The following is a 13,639-nucleotide window of genomic DNA, read 5'->3' as shown; positions in this document are numbered from 1 at the left end:
TATGATACATAGAGAAAGTTATTAATATCTTTCTCAGCAACATTGTAACAATTAAGTTTACAATAATTTCTGGATATCAGACACATCGAAAGTTGACCTTCAATTATGCTATTTTCTTTACATCAAAATATGATATGTATCTAATCCCCGGTTTGGTGATCATTACGAAATAACATATATCTCTGTTGTTGTTTGAATGTGTTTCGAATTACAAAATACTTAACGAGTTGCATAATGACATGCATATTTGCTTCTAAAGAACCTGATAGAATGTAGGATAAACAAATTAACCATTATGATAACATGTATGATGTACAATTTAAGATGTTTGGGTGCATGATTGCAATTGTTGTATATTTAACTAGATCCAGTTCCGCCTTAGCACAGCTGTATGGAACGAAGGCTACGTTAGAGCACCACCATTTCAACCACGCAATCATGATCCTCAACAGCGAGGTCAGTTCTTTCTTCCCCATCCACAAAGGGTTATCAAATCATATTCGAATATATATATGAATTTGTACATACGGTGTTGACTCTTTCGGATATTACCAAGAAGTGTGATTCACTGGGTAATTTGTAATTCTTACAAATTAAATGTGAAATGACCATTTGTAATTTTATCAAGAATTGTGTGAACCTTAAACGGAAAACTAACTTCCGCTGTCTGGCATCCAGTCTCAGTGAGCGAAAGAGTATTGTTTTACGCCGCTATTAGCAACATCACAGCAATGGACATCAGAAGATTGTCTCATCTATTGTCCTAATTGTACCCAAACGGGCCTTCTGCATGACGAGTGAATGCTTTACCCGATCGCACCTCCATGTTCTGCCTAGGTATAGATGAGATAAATATACTCCGTACGATTAAAGTAAGCAGACAAGCAAACAGTCTTTTGAATCAAAATTCCACCCTTAAAACACGGACATCCATTGCTTCACTGATGTCATACATTCTCAAAATACAAACAACTCAATCACAAATGCAATGCATAATTAAAGTATTGTCTTGTGTCCTGACTTTTTCTCCTTCGTTTCAGGGTCACAACATTTTTGCCAACTTTAGTTCAGACGAATACAGTGAAGTCGTAAATATTCTCAAGCATGCTATTCTAGCCACAGATCTGTCCCTTCACATACAGTGAGTATATTGCCCGTCGAGAGTGGAACACTGACAGCCCGTCCGTTGCAGACTAAATAAACACTGTCTCGGGAAATACAAGTATACTGTCTCAATAAGGTGGCGTTTTGGCAATAATACGAGGGCACCAAAATGCAATGACATTAATACACGTCGATGTAATGAGCCAATGCTTTAAAAGCGACGAAAACATTTCCACAATCATAGGAAGTACTCTCACTCTTTTTGCATAGGTTTAACCGCCTCCGTGGTCTAGGGTTAGGGCGTCCGCCCGGAGAGCGGAAGGCCCGGGGTTCGATCCCCGGCCGCGTCATACCAAAAGACCTTAAAAGATGGTTCTTGTTGCTACCCTGTCTGGCGCTCGACATTAAGGCGCTAAAACAAGAACTGGTCGGCTCGGAGTCAGTTAACTGTGTCTGAGTGGGGTATTCATGTTAAACTGCGGCTTGGTATCTCAGTTAGCTAGCACTATAAATCGGCATCAGTCCGGACTAGTACAAGCACACACACACACACACACACACGTGTGTGTGTGTGTGTGTGTGTGTGTTTATGATCATGTATGTTCCTTGATATCACTAATGTGAACGTGTCTTATAAATGACCAGGTGCATAGCTCATTAACTATAACAAGGTAGACACTAATTCAACGCACTGTACGGCAATAAACTGAAACCTGAACCTCAAAGTCCATCACCCTGGATACAATGATGTTGATCACAGTGGCTGACGACCATTGGTGGAAAAGGACATGTGGGAAGGGACATCATGTCCCTGTTACCGTCATATCTAAATTAATGACATACTCTATCCATCATCAAATCCTCATAACATTCACTAAACGCACTGGTCATTATGGTAACTGCCAGACACACGTAACCTTCAGTAAGGTTTGCTTACAGAAGAAGAGTTCTGACAGGAAGACTTCACGTTCAGTGATTCCTGCTCAAATTTCTTCGCCCTGCCCTAATGAGTCTGCATTCAACTGCTCTGCGGCGGATCAGTTTCTGCGTACAAAGGAGACGCCGTCGCAGTATATGATAACCTCCAATCCTTATTTCGAGCCAGGCAATTTATAATAGAAAACGCAAACAGGTGGTCTGCTCTGAGGCATATGTCTAGTCGACGCCTAATGGACCTCCGCCTGCTGGTGTATATTGCTCATGATGTGCCCATTTGACTATGCTCTGAAACATATTAAGAAAGCATTAACGGCGCAAGGGAAATAATTTAAAAAATCACAATACCGATCATCGCAATAATGATTAAAGCTCAAGATAGCTTTCAATCTGAATCGACATTTCTAAAAGTTGCAAACCTGTACGTTACCCACATTTTCATATGTGTTGCCGTCAAGACTAAAACGGGAAACGGGAATGACATATTTTCTTTTAGTTTGTACGTATAATCGGAATGCTAAAATAACGAACAAGGGTGAATCTTCATATCCCCGCCAAACCTTATTCAGTGAATTATAACATTATATAATTACTCAAAATGTATGAGCAGCGTCTTTGGTGATTCTGTTTTGCACTGATTGGAACATTGGAAAAAGATGATGTCAGCATCTAAGAAAAACACCACCACTAGGAACATAACTCATTCAAACATATAGGAAAGGCTCATGTCCATTTTCGAATTTTTCACCATTAAGAACCTTTGCAAGCTTTCATTGTAATATATCTCGTTATCTACTGTCAGTATAACCCGTAAACGGACAGAAATAATGAACACAAATGGAAAATTCCTCTTCATGTATCATCAAATTAACATTCTGGTGTAATCTTCTACGTTGTAACAGATTTAAGATCACAATTCAAAATCATGACTGACTCCGATTGTAAAACCAAAATGGTCTTGAGGACTCTTCAGAATGAGGGTACAACGAAGCCTTCTATTGTATGTTGTAAACACTGTCAGCTCTCAGTGTCTTAGTAATAAAGTGATGTCATCTGATATCCAAGCCACGTGCATACGGCTGCTTTCATCTTACAACCATGGCAGTACTATTATTATAACATGTACATATCGCAGTCTCAAAGTATTATCATAGATGAACTGTGTGTCCGATTTATAGGAGGGTGCGAGACAAATTCTTCACTATGGTGAACCAAGGAGACCAAAGCTGGGACGACAGAGAATCCAAGGAAATACTACGAAGCATACTGATGACATGCTGTGACATCGCCGCTATCTCCAAGCCCTGGGATGTTCAGAGGAGGGTACGTAGCACATTATTAAAACCGACATTGTATGATAAACCTGAGTGAAAATACACCACACAGTAATATGTGCTCGTTGTTTTGAACCACCGTCAGTAGTATTCCAGCTATTTTAGTATATTAAATAATCAAGTATGGGCAAGTTAAAGGAGTGGTTGACGGCACGATCAACTTCGCATGGCGTTGGGTTACGGTGACACGCAATCAGGCAGGTACATGTGTTTTACCAGTAGACTCTCAGTCGAATGAGGTACGGGGGACAAAGGGATGAGAATGGCTATACGTCACTGCCAGTCACGGTTAGACAGTAGGAAATCGATACGTTTATTGAGATGAAAAATGTCTTCCTCAGGTATGGATTGCCCAGGCGACTAAGGCACCGTATTTCGTTTTTGCGCCCCTATCTTCGTGGGTACGAATCCCAGATTTGCCCTGAATATGTTTTTGGTCGAAGATCAGTCAGCACCACACGCGTGTGTGTAATTTCACCAAAGTGCTAGCTAACCTTCTGCATCACTTCTGGCTTTCATCTCACATCAAGCCGTGATATGTTTTTGGCTCACGTGTCTGAAAGTGAAATGAAATAATGTCGTGGCCTGTTTGTACGGCGTCTATCTTCCGTCGTTCGGCGTGTGTCGTACACATTTTCTGGACGAATGACGCTAAAACGCGTTTCCCTCCAATTATGACACACCGATTTTTTAAAGAGGTTTAAATCCGATTTTCAATATGGCCTCCCTTCGAGCCACAGTAAAAAACTTTAATTTAGTTTTGACATTGACGTATACGTCTTCCAGTGACGTCCCAGACGTGTTAAATGGGGGAAAGGTCAGGACAGAGTGATGCAATGACGTTGTCCTATAGTATTGGCCTATGACTCAATACGGAGCGCAGTACGGTCAGTCAATGTAATACCACCCCAAATCATTAAGAACCCCATAACGTCCATAAAACGCTCATTTGGTCGTCTCTTATTTGATTTGAAAATATGAAACGTCGATTATTGTAGTGCTGACGTTTCCTACATCACTGACGCCTATGATTCAAATGACGTGCATTAAGGTGTGGGACGACACGTGGACGTCGTGCACGCGAGTGCGATCTGTGCAGATGCATGTCTGGACATGCACCTTGTCATCTATTGCAGCCGGTTCCTCATCTGATCTATGAGTGGCAGTTTGCAACCGATTTCTTAATGCCATCGTTCTGCCTGATCTGTCCTGGGCTGGAGTAGTTGCCCTTCGGCGTTTAGAGCGGCGTCGATCATCAACGTTATGTGTTTGTTGGCATCTGGCCCATAATCCGCTGATGATATGAGAAACATGCATGTTAGGGCAACATTATTCTGGCGTGTGCCCACCTTCACACCTGCCCACTTACCTATAGCCCGTAGTTGCAAACGTCTCGCGAACAATCTCGCTGCTCCCTAATAATAAAATGTGTTTAATAAAGTGTCTTTGAGCGTTGGGATCCAAGAAAACAATATCTGTCTGCTCTTAACTGTGTCTGAGAGACAATGGCAACATGGCATACCACCCCCTTGTCTGAGGTCATGAGTCAATGTTATGTTGTGCGGGTTGATTCTTCGGAAATGTTCTTGCCACATAAATCACTTACTTTCATCACCAAACATTGGCGTATTTTCCTGTAGTTTCACCAAACAAAATACCCCCTCTATTTCTGCATAGTAGATATTGTCCTTGTTTTGATGATGCTCTTAAAATATCTAAAAGGCATATTGCTTCTGGAAGCTACTCTGAGACTGAGGAAGCTAAACTTTGGCACGCATGTTTATCATTATTATCACATCATATATTTTAAAATCATTACATTTCACTGTTAGTTTTAGTCTGCATTATTTATGCACAAATTATTTAAATACAAATGCTGTCAGCAACTTCGTTTAAGTGTCTGTCTTTGGTAACATTGTAAACTGTTTACTGCATATCCATGGCAGTACTTTTATATTTCATTTGGTTTTATAGCTCGCGATGCCATATTATCATTACATTAAACAGGTAAAGTATTACTTCCAAAGAAAACATTAATTATAATGTCTAGACAAAAAAAAAGGATCACGAGACCATCTGTCAGTCTGTATGCGTTCTATTATCATTTATAGGTGTCTCGACCTAGTCAAATATGTATGAATTGTTAATCGATGCTTTAAAATGTCAGATGTAAGTGGATAACATTTATATCATAGGAGCCGTTAACACAATCAATTCTATACAGTTGTCAATAACGTCTATTAATTATCGCCGTCAAAGGATCATAATATATATTGGTCACATTAAAGGATACACGGGCAGTGCTTCATTCTAAAATGTCAATGCCTTTGGTTATTTGTGACCACATCGCTTTCATAAGAATCCCCGGACACTCAAGAACCTACAAACGAATAACGTCATGACACGTGGTGTTGAGCATGTCGTTCTGACAGCCCTACTCTTGAGCGGAGATCATGACATTACTCCAGAAACCACTCCACGACGGTCAAGGCCAAGAAGATAGTTCTTTCTAAAGTAATTTGACATTTACAAAGCGTTACAGTTCATTGGGTTGATATGACAGATGTATCCTTGGGCATTAAATGAATGAAAATAGTTCCTAAGTGGTCGGATCTGCCACTGGCACACTGTAGAATCTCATGATGGAAGAATAGATTTATACCATCACTGCTCTCCACATAAAATGCACAAATCTTCCATTGGTGTTCAGATATCTGTCCACCAGTATGGCCTTCCCTTGAAAGAAAATTTCACCGGAAAATATTTGTTGTAAGTGCCACGGCTAACATACGTCGAACGTCTAAGATTCACCACAACACAAGAAATGAGTTCTTGAGGTCAGACAAGAGTTTGGAGTCGTTTATAAAACATTTCAATAATCTTTCATTTCTATCCACTGATGAAATTAAGATATTTCTGGTATTTCTTATACAAGTGGATATATCACTGAAATGTTATTCGCTGTTATCTATGATTCGTACAAATGTGCATTTTTACACTGACAAAGATGAGCTAGAATATCTTATCCATTCTCATAGAGGCATTATACCACCTGGCTGTGGAGGGGCAATTGTTTTCCAGGAGAGTATTGGGGACAGTAATTTTGACATGTTTTTACCAACCAGGTAAATTTGCAAAGTTTTGGTATATAGAAATGGCTTTATGTTTTATCATTAATAACAGTGCGATGCAATAGTTAAAAATACGTTAGCTCTATGACAAATCTGAGTCACTAAACCTATCCGTCAAACAAAAGCACTAGAGCTTAGAGGAAAAACATCAACTGACTGGCACCATGCCAATCCTGCTGCAGCTGTTTTCAATAACTTGATATAAATTGCTATTGACAAGCGCTTAGTGACCACGTTCTTCTCGAAAACAAAACTCCGATGACCGATTATCGTTAAATCGAATAACAAGTTTGCTTTACCGCTATTTTAAACTGACGAAAGCATCAATGGCTATGGGTTCAGAAAGAAATTTTGTCTTTACAACGTACATGTTTGACTTGATAAATTCTTTCATACCATGATAATAAAAATACATTTATATTTGTAATGAGTTATAGTTCATCCGTTGAAGCATTCTCAAAACGCGAAGACCATTATAACCCCGGTCTGCGCTCGATTTCTTTCTCAGCTCCCTGGCGAATACTTGTGAGGCGCTAGAAGGTTTAACTTAAGAGTCACATTATTATCTTACCTTACTGGGTATCCATTCACTACTGGGCGAACAGAGGCATATTTCGAACAAAGCCATGACCCTTCAGTGAAGGGCAGGAACGAATCCCCAGAAACTCTAGATCTCGGGAGTCAATTTGCCGAACACGATCACCAAACTACTCTTTGCGACCAAAGTTGCTTAACTTCGCCTGGTTCGTGACCTGTATTCAGTATATTCATATATGTGCAGTCAGTGACTTTTAAGCAATTTTAAAACTTTAGTCTGTGTGCTTGATCTGCTCTTGTTGTGGAATGAGTACTCACTGAAAAATATAGTGTCTTCACTTGCGCTTTAAAATTATGAATTGATCCATGAACCAGAATGGCTAATAATATCTACATGAATTACTTTGATCGTGTTTAAATTCAGTTCATGTGTTGGGCACATATAGGCCATTTATATGATCCTTATCGCCCTAAAAATCTAACGCAAAGACCAACCTTGGACATATGTAGTGTACAAGTGCATTGATTGTGTCTCATACATATTTCATCGTTACCAATGACTGTTCCGAACTCATTTGGTTCCGTTGGACACTTTATTCCCTTTCCGTTGTAAGGCTGGAAAATAAGCATCGGCGGACATTTTCCTAAATAATTTAGTAGAATGGAATGTTAACCGGATATAAGAAAACAGTATTGAACATACGTGTGACCCAGTCGTCTAAAGGCGCCGCAATTCGGTCTTCAGAGTTGCGTGCCTTGGCCACACCAGAACCATTATTGTCGTTGGTTTCAATCACGGTTTGCCCCGATTATGTTTCAAGGCTTTAGCACAATAACCTTGCTCGTGGGTTTCACTGAAGTGGTAAACGTCTTGGACCTGCATCACTTCGGGCTTTCCTCAAAAACTAAACTGACACGCCGTGATAAAATTGGAATACTGTTCAAATCGGCTTTAAACTTTCTTACTTACTCATTAAAAAAAAACACTGAATCTGAAGCATGAATCATACTTATTCATTTAATGAACTTTGCTGTCAACTCACTAGATACTGGTACAACATATTTTCTTGATGTTCAGCTTAGTACTCAAGATGTCAAACTATTTAAGGTCAATGTGTCATTCTGTCCAATGTGTCATTCAGTCCAATGTATTATTTTAGTTTAGGTGAAATGACGCGTAAAAGATACGAGGATGTGTTGGCTCATAATAAGGTTAGACCCTTGAAGATCTAGTTTAGAATAGATCTTTAGCAACCCAAACTAGCCGTAAAAGGAGACTATGCTTGTCGTAAGAGTGGTAGTGATCAGGTGGTCAGGTCCGCGGACTTGGTTGATGCATGTCATCGTATCCCAACTACGTGGATCGAGGCTCATGATGTCAATCACTGGTCCAGGTTCTGGCCTTGGTCCAGGCTCGATTATTTACAGACCGCCGTCATGTGGCTAGATGATTTCTGAGTACGGCGTTAAACAACCAACCAACCAACCAACCATTATCAGGTTATCCTGTTTTGGTTACTTTGACATGCCACATACACATACAGACTGCAGGCTGTAATTCAATTTTAAACACCCTGTCAGTAATAATGGACGATGTAATTCCTTCGTTGATGTTCTCGGAAACTTTCAGCTAATGGTTTATGTCACTGGCGGAACAGGAATCATTTTCCTCACTGGAGCACTGTGTCATCACAGTCAGGATACACGACTAGTTTATTCAATTACATGCACAGTGTGCGTGTCTTTTGATTTTTAATTTTGAGACAGATGTTAAAGGTAAATATTTGTTGGTATTGTATTCAAGCTATCACATGCTCTACAAGTGACTTTCAAATATTTGCAATGACGGTATTATAATGTTTCAATGTTATATCGTTTGTTTTAGATTTCCGACATCGACTACTGAAGTGCTGAAGTAACCATGTTATCATATGTTGACACACATTGAAAAACATGTTCGATTTATTTTGTAATATTTGGCAAAATGGCCACAAAATTAAAAAAAGGTTGTTCTGTGTATTTAAACATGAGATAACAAACAATGTCGTCGTTTCAATATGATTTGATGTGTTTCGAGTTGTACTTGAGCATAAAACATGCCTTTTCTTTGTGTGTCAGTATAACTCATATTATTTTTTTCAAATAGAATGCAGAACTGGTGATGACAGAATTCTTTGACCAAGGAGACAAGGAACGGAATGAACTGAAAATACAACCACAGGTAGAATGAATATTCTATGTAACCGGTAGAGCATTGGATGACTAGATTATTTAATTTACAGTTTTATTCACTGATAGATCCCTTAATCTTTGCTTGGTGTTGTTGTTTAAGTCCAGGCGATGATATAAAGACACACCATATGCAATGACGCCAGATCGGAATAGAGTGACGACATCGTACAAAATAACTGATACAATTATTCTACAAAAACGTCACACAGGAATAACCGCCTCTGTGGAAAGAACGTCTACCCGGAAAGCGGAAAGTCGGCGGATCGATCCTACGTCACGTCATAAAAATGTTACTTGTTGTTTCCCTGCCTTGCACTCGGCATTATTGTCTGAGTGGGGTATCCATGTTCAGGTCCGGCGTGGTATCTCTGTCGGTTAGCAATTCAAAACCGACATAAGTCCGGACTAGTACGAACAGACACACACGAACACGTGCATGTTAGTCATATATGAGTGAAAAATGTCATATATATTTACTCTGCATATACATTGACGACACATGGCATGGGCGTTAGAACAAAAACGTTTTGATGGATATTAATCAAATTCGGCGGAACATAGCGAGAATATTCATTAATCGTATATTTCTAATACCATTTATTCCATTTCGTGAATGAGAAAAATACTTTCTCTCAGGATACATGTCCTTTCCATTAACTAGATGATATAGAGATGTTTTTAAGACTGTATGGATGATTTCTGAGTACTCATTCAGTTAGTTTTTGTTGACGTTCCTTGTTAACTATGAATCAATAACTCAAGGAACCGCACGGTTAAGGTAAAGCACTTCCTTACCATGAGAGCCATGTTCAACTTATTCTATATTTAAGGCATGTATGGACAGAGAAAAACAAGATGAGATTGCCAAGCTTCAGCTGGGATGGATTGATGGAATATGCCTTCCCCTTTATAAGGTATTGGTCATGCAAATTGGGTTTGATAAATTTCAACAAATGTCTTTAAACGTCTACAAAACCAATTATTTAAACTTTATTATCGAAAATGAGTAATTAAAAACTTTTGTTTTGAACGCCATCCAATTATGAGTGAGTGAGTATGGTTTAATGCCGCTTTAAGCAATATTCCAGCAATATCACGGCGGGCCATCCAATTATGAATTTATTTAAACGAGTGTCATAAAACTTCTTAACAATTTAATCAAACTGCAAGTAGCATAACCTCTCGTTATTATCAATTATTTAAAGTTCATTTTCAAAAATTCATGATCAAAACCTAACTTCTATTGTAACGCCATCCAATTATGAATGTATTATCGGATGTATGAACACTAATTATTTACAGAGGAGATGAAGATGAAGCCATTATGTTCGTGCATGGTATATTTATGTAGGGAAGTTGGGTTTGTTAAAACGTAAAATATGTAGTCAATATTTGATGGATTTAATTGCTTGTTGTTACTGCAACACCTGGTATCATGACTCTTATGATAGTGATTCATAAATACATGCTCATGATATAGTCGGAATCGTACAACAGACTCTGCTTTTCACAGAGATTTTCTCATGATTATGGAAATGTTTTGTCGCTTTTAAAGCATTCACTCATTAATTTCACAACACTTTTGGTGTCGTATGATTGCAAAAACGTTACTAAAACCGACGTCACACTTATATTTAGTTATTCTTTCTTGTAAACTGTGTAGGATGTCGGTTTTTCATGTAGACATTTCATGCGATATTTCTGTCATCAATCAATTCCAGCACCTGGCTAAGATGGACCCGGTGTTTCAAGAGATGGTGGACGGGGTCCTTGCGAATAGAGCACGCTGGGAAATCCTTGATGCTGAGCGTTTGTCAAAGACGGCAATATTGGAAACTGGAGTGTAATCGCTTAAGCAGTATGTCAGTGCCACCATTGTTCCACATGATGCGAAATTGGATGTTACACTATATTCCAAGGACCAGTGTTCTGACTCACAAAGTGTGCGGAACAACTTGTGACTTTCATCATTGGAATTGTAAGGTTAAAATGGAAACGTTATAGTCATTTCTTTACACTGTACGAGCTGTCAAGGGCCTACACGTAAATCAGCTAAAACTGAAGACGTCTGTTTGTTCGTTGTTTCATCCAGCTACATGATGGCAGTTTGGAAATAATCGGATCCGGACTAAACAATCAAGTGTTTGACATCATGACCGTGGATCTAGGCAACTTGGATACGATGACATGCATCAACAAAGTCAGCGAGCCTGACCACCTTATCCAGTTTGTCGACTCTTACAAGAAGCATAGTGTACACCGATTCTAACTTGCAACGGGGCAAAATGGAGACGATTGCTGGATACAGGTCTGTGTTGACTTATGGTGTGCCCGGGACATTGACAAAAAGTATTTCCTATATTATTATTTCGTATTTATTACATACCCTAGACCGGCAGATGTTGCTAATACGTCATAACATTGTTTTATGAGTAGAAGTTCATACATAAAGGATCTGTGATTGATGAAAATTTCAGCCTCGGATATATCAAAGTGACATCAACCGAGTTAGATTTATCCGACTGCTTGTACTTCACTATCCATATGACCATACAAGGATATGTGCATGTATGATTTGAAACAAAGAGAATATTTATCATTTCACATATTAATATGGAACATATTTGTCTTTTCTCTGAAAATATCAATTTTGTCAGGTCACGAGATGAGATACATCTGTCCTTTAAAGCAAAAGACAAATGTTCTCCGTAGTTTGTTTTTTCTTATGTATCGTCGCGATGCGACAGGGCACGTGGTGGGAAGCCTAATGGTTAAAGAGTTCCCTCGTCACGCCGAAGACCGGGTTAAAGCCCCACCTGGGTACAATGTGCGAAGCAGGAACAGTGCTAAAAGCGGCGTAAAACCATACTCACTCACTCACTCACTCACTGACCCTGAACCAGGTTGAAAGTAGGTCCGGCATAAAGTATTTTTCGATTGGAATGTCAATTTTATATTTTCAAGTAAATGTTGTATTTTCACAGAATACTTAATAAATGCACATACCAGTTATGCTCATATGAACAGTAAATGTCGGTTGTCAACAAATGAGTATATATAATTGCTTCTCCAAGGCCGTCAAATATAGAACTGCCTGCGTAACTGATAAAAAGTTGTTTAGTTCCATAGTAAAGTATTTGTTCACTGTATGACTTTATAGGCTGTTAGGTAATACACCATCTCATCTCTCATTGTCACTCTTGGTGCACGATTTCATTTTCAGACAGTAAGACGCCGGTCTGGATGGGCATTTTTATTTTGTAATTTCTCTACAAAGATGGAATGGGGACACTAAGGGACTGTAAAGCTATTGTGCGTATCTTTCAACCATTCTTGCTGTTTTTGATGTGTTAATTTTTAGAAAAACGCTGCAACAGTTACAACAAAATGTTGTAAAACATTGCATCCCAGTAGGGGCCATTGAGATATATGGGACCTGACAAAATTAGCATGTAAAACGAGTGCAAGCCGAAGGGACGTCCTTGTGTTTATCGTCTTGTGTTTATATTGCACTGCTAGTATCACATCTAACCAATTCTTTTTTCATTCAAATGTTTTTATCTTTGGGATTCAGATCTAACCAATTCTTATTTCATTCAAATGTTTTTATCATGGGGATTCACATCTAAACAATTCATATTTCACTGAAATGGTTTTTTTATCAAGGAGATTCCAGTACTGAGATTGCAGATTGCAGTTTACAAGCACATATATTGTATACATGCATCTATAATAAGAGGTATGCATATGGCAATTCAAAAGGAACTTGTTCGAGGAGCTATTGTTTAAAGTGCTGACGTTTTGTATGTTCAGATATGTAATACGTATGAATGATTGCAGTCGGCATTTGTTTTACTTCTTCATGAATAAAATATATTGAGAATGAGTTTAATGTCTTACTGGCGTCAGTTATGTGCAGCAAATACATGTTGGGGGTAACGCAAAACTCATCTGTTGTGTGGACATTAAACATCAATAAATGGTTGTTGTTTTTTGTGACTTGTGATTTTGAGAGTGATTTCTTTTTGATGCCGTTTTGAACATTATTTCAGTTATATCACGGCGTATCAGCTAAAGCCAGAATTGATACAGTTCTTATACGTTTACCACATCTGTGAAACACACGAGCAAGGGTATGGTGCTGAAAAACCTAGATGCAAAATCAGGGCAAATCTGGGATTCGAACCCACAATCATTATTTCTGGCATGCCTAAAAATCGCAATTCTGCAAAATTGCACACCTGTGTTACCTAATTATAATTAAGTCATAAGTTACTGGCAACTTGCTTTTTGACAAAGCATGTAAGATACACTGACTGGATAAAGAAATGACATAGTCGAAATCGTACAATCGATCCTGCTTTA

At 38.8% G+C, this 13,639-nt stretch overlaps 1 protein-coding gene across 4 annotated transcripts in view; it reads left to right on the top strand.

Moving 5' to 3' along the window:
- LOC124134703 (dual 3',5'-cyclic-AMP and -GMP phosphodiesterase 11A-like) overlaps window positions 1-13,160 on the top strand; it is a 98,459-nt gene extending 85,299 nt beyond the window's left edge. For all 4 annotated transcript variants that reach the window (XM_046499728.2, XM_046499726.2, XM_046499727.2 and 1 more), the window contains 6 exons: window positions 366-456; window positions 1,041-1,141; window positions 3,219-3,363; window positions 9,189-9,263; window positions 10,105-10,188; window positions 10,996-13,160. In XM_046499728.2, coding sequence (XP_046355684.1) covers window positions 366-456; window positions 1,041-1,141; window positions 3,219-3,363; window positions 9,189-9,263; window positions 10,105-10,188; window positions 10,996-11,121 — 622 coding nt within the window. In that variant the 3' untranslated portion in view covers window positions 11,122-13,160. The remainder of the gene's footprint in view (window positions 1-365; window positions 457-1,040; window positions 1,142-3,218; window positions 3,364-9,188; window positions 9,264-10,104; window positions 10,189-10,995) is intronic.
- Window positions 13,161-13,639: the final 479 nt, after the last annotated feature.

The sequence above is a fragment of the Haliotis rufescens genome, unplaced genomic scaffold (assembly GCF_023055435.1).
Source record: "Haliotis rufescens isolate VD_foot unplaced genomic scaffold, xgHalRufe1.0.p SCAF_4, whole genome shotgun sequence".
Lineage (NCBI taxonomy): Eukaryota > Metazoa > Mollusca > Gastropoda > Lepetellida > Haliotidae > Haliotis > Haliotis rufescens.
The sequence above is the reverse complement of the archived record's forward strand: the minus strand, read 5'-3'. Positions and strand labels throughout refer to the sequence as shown.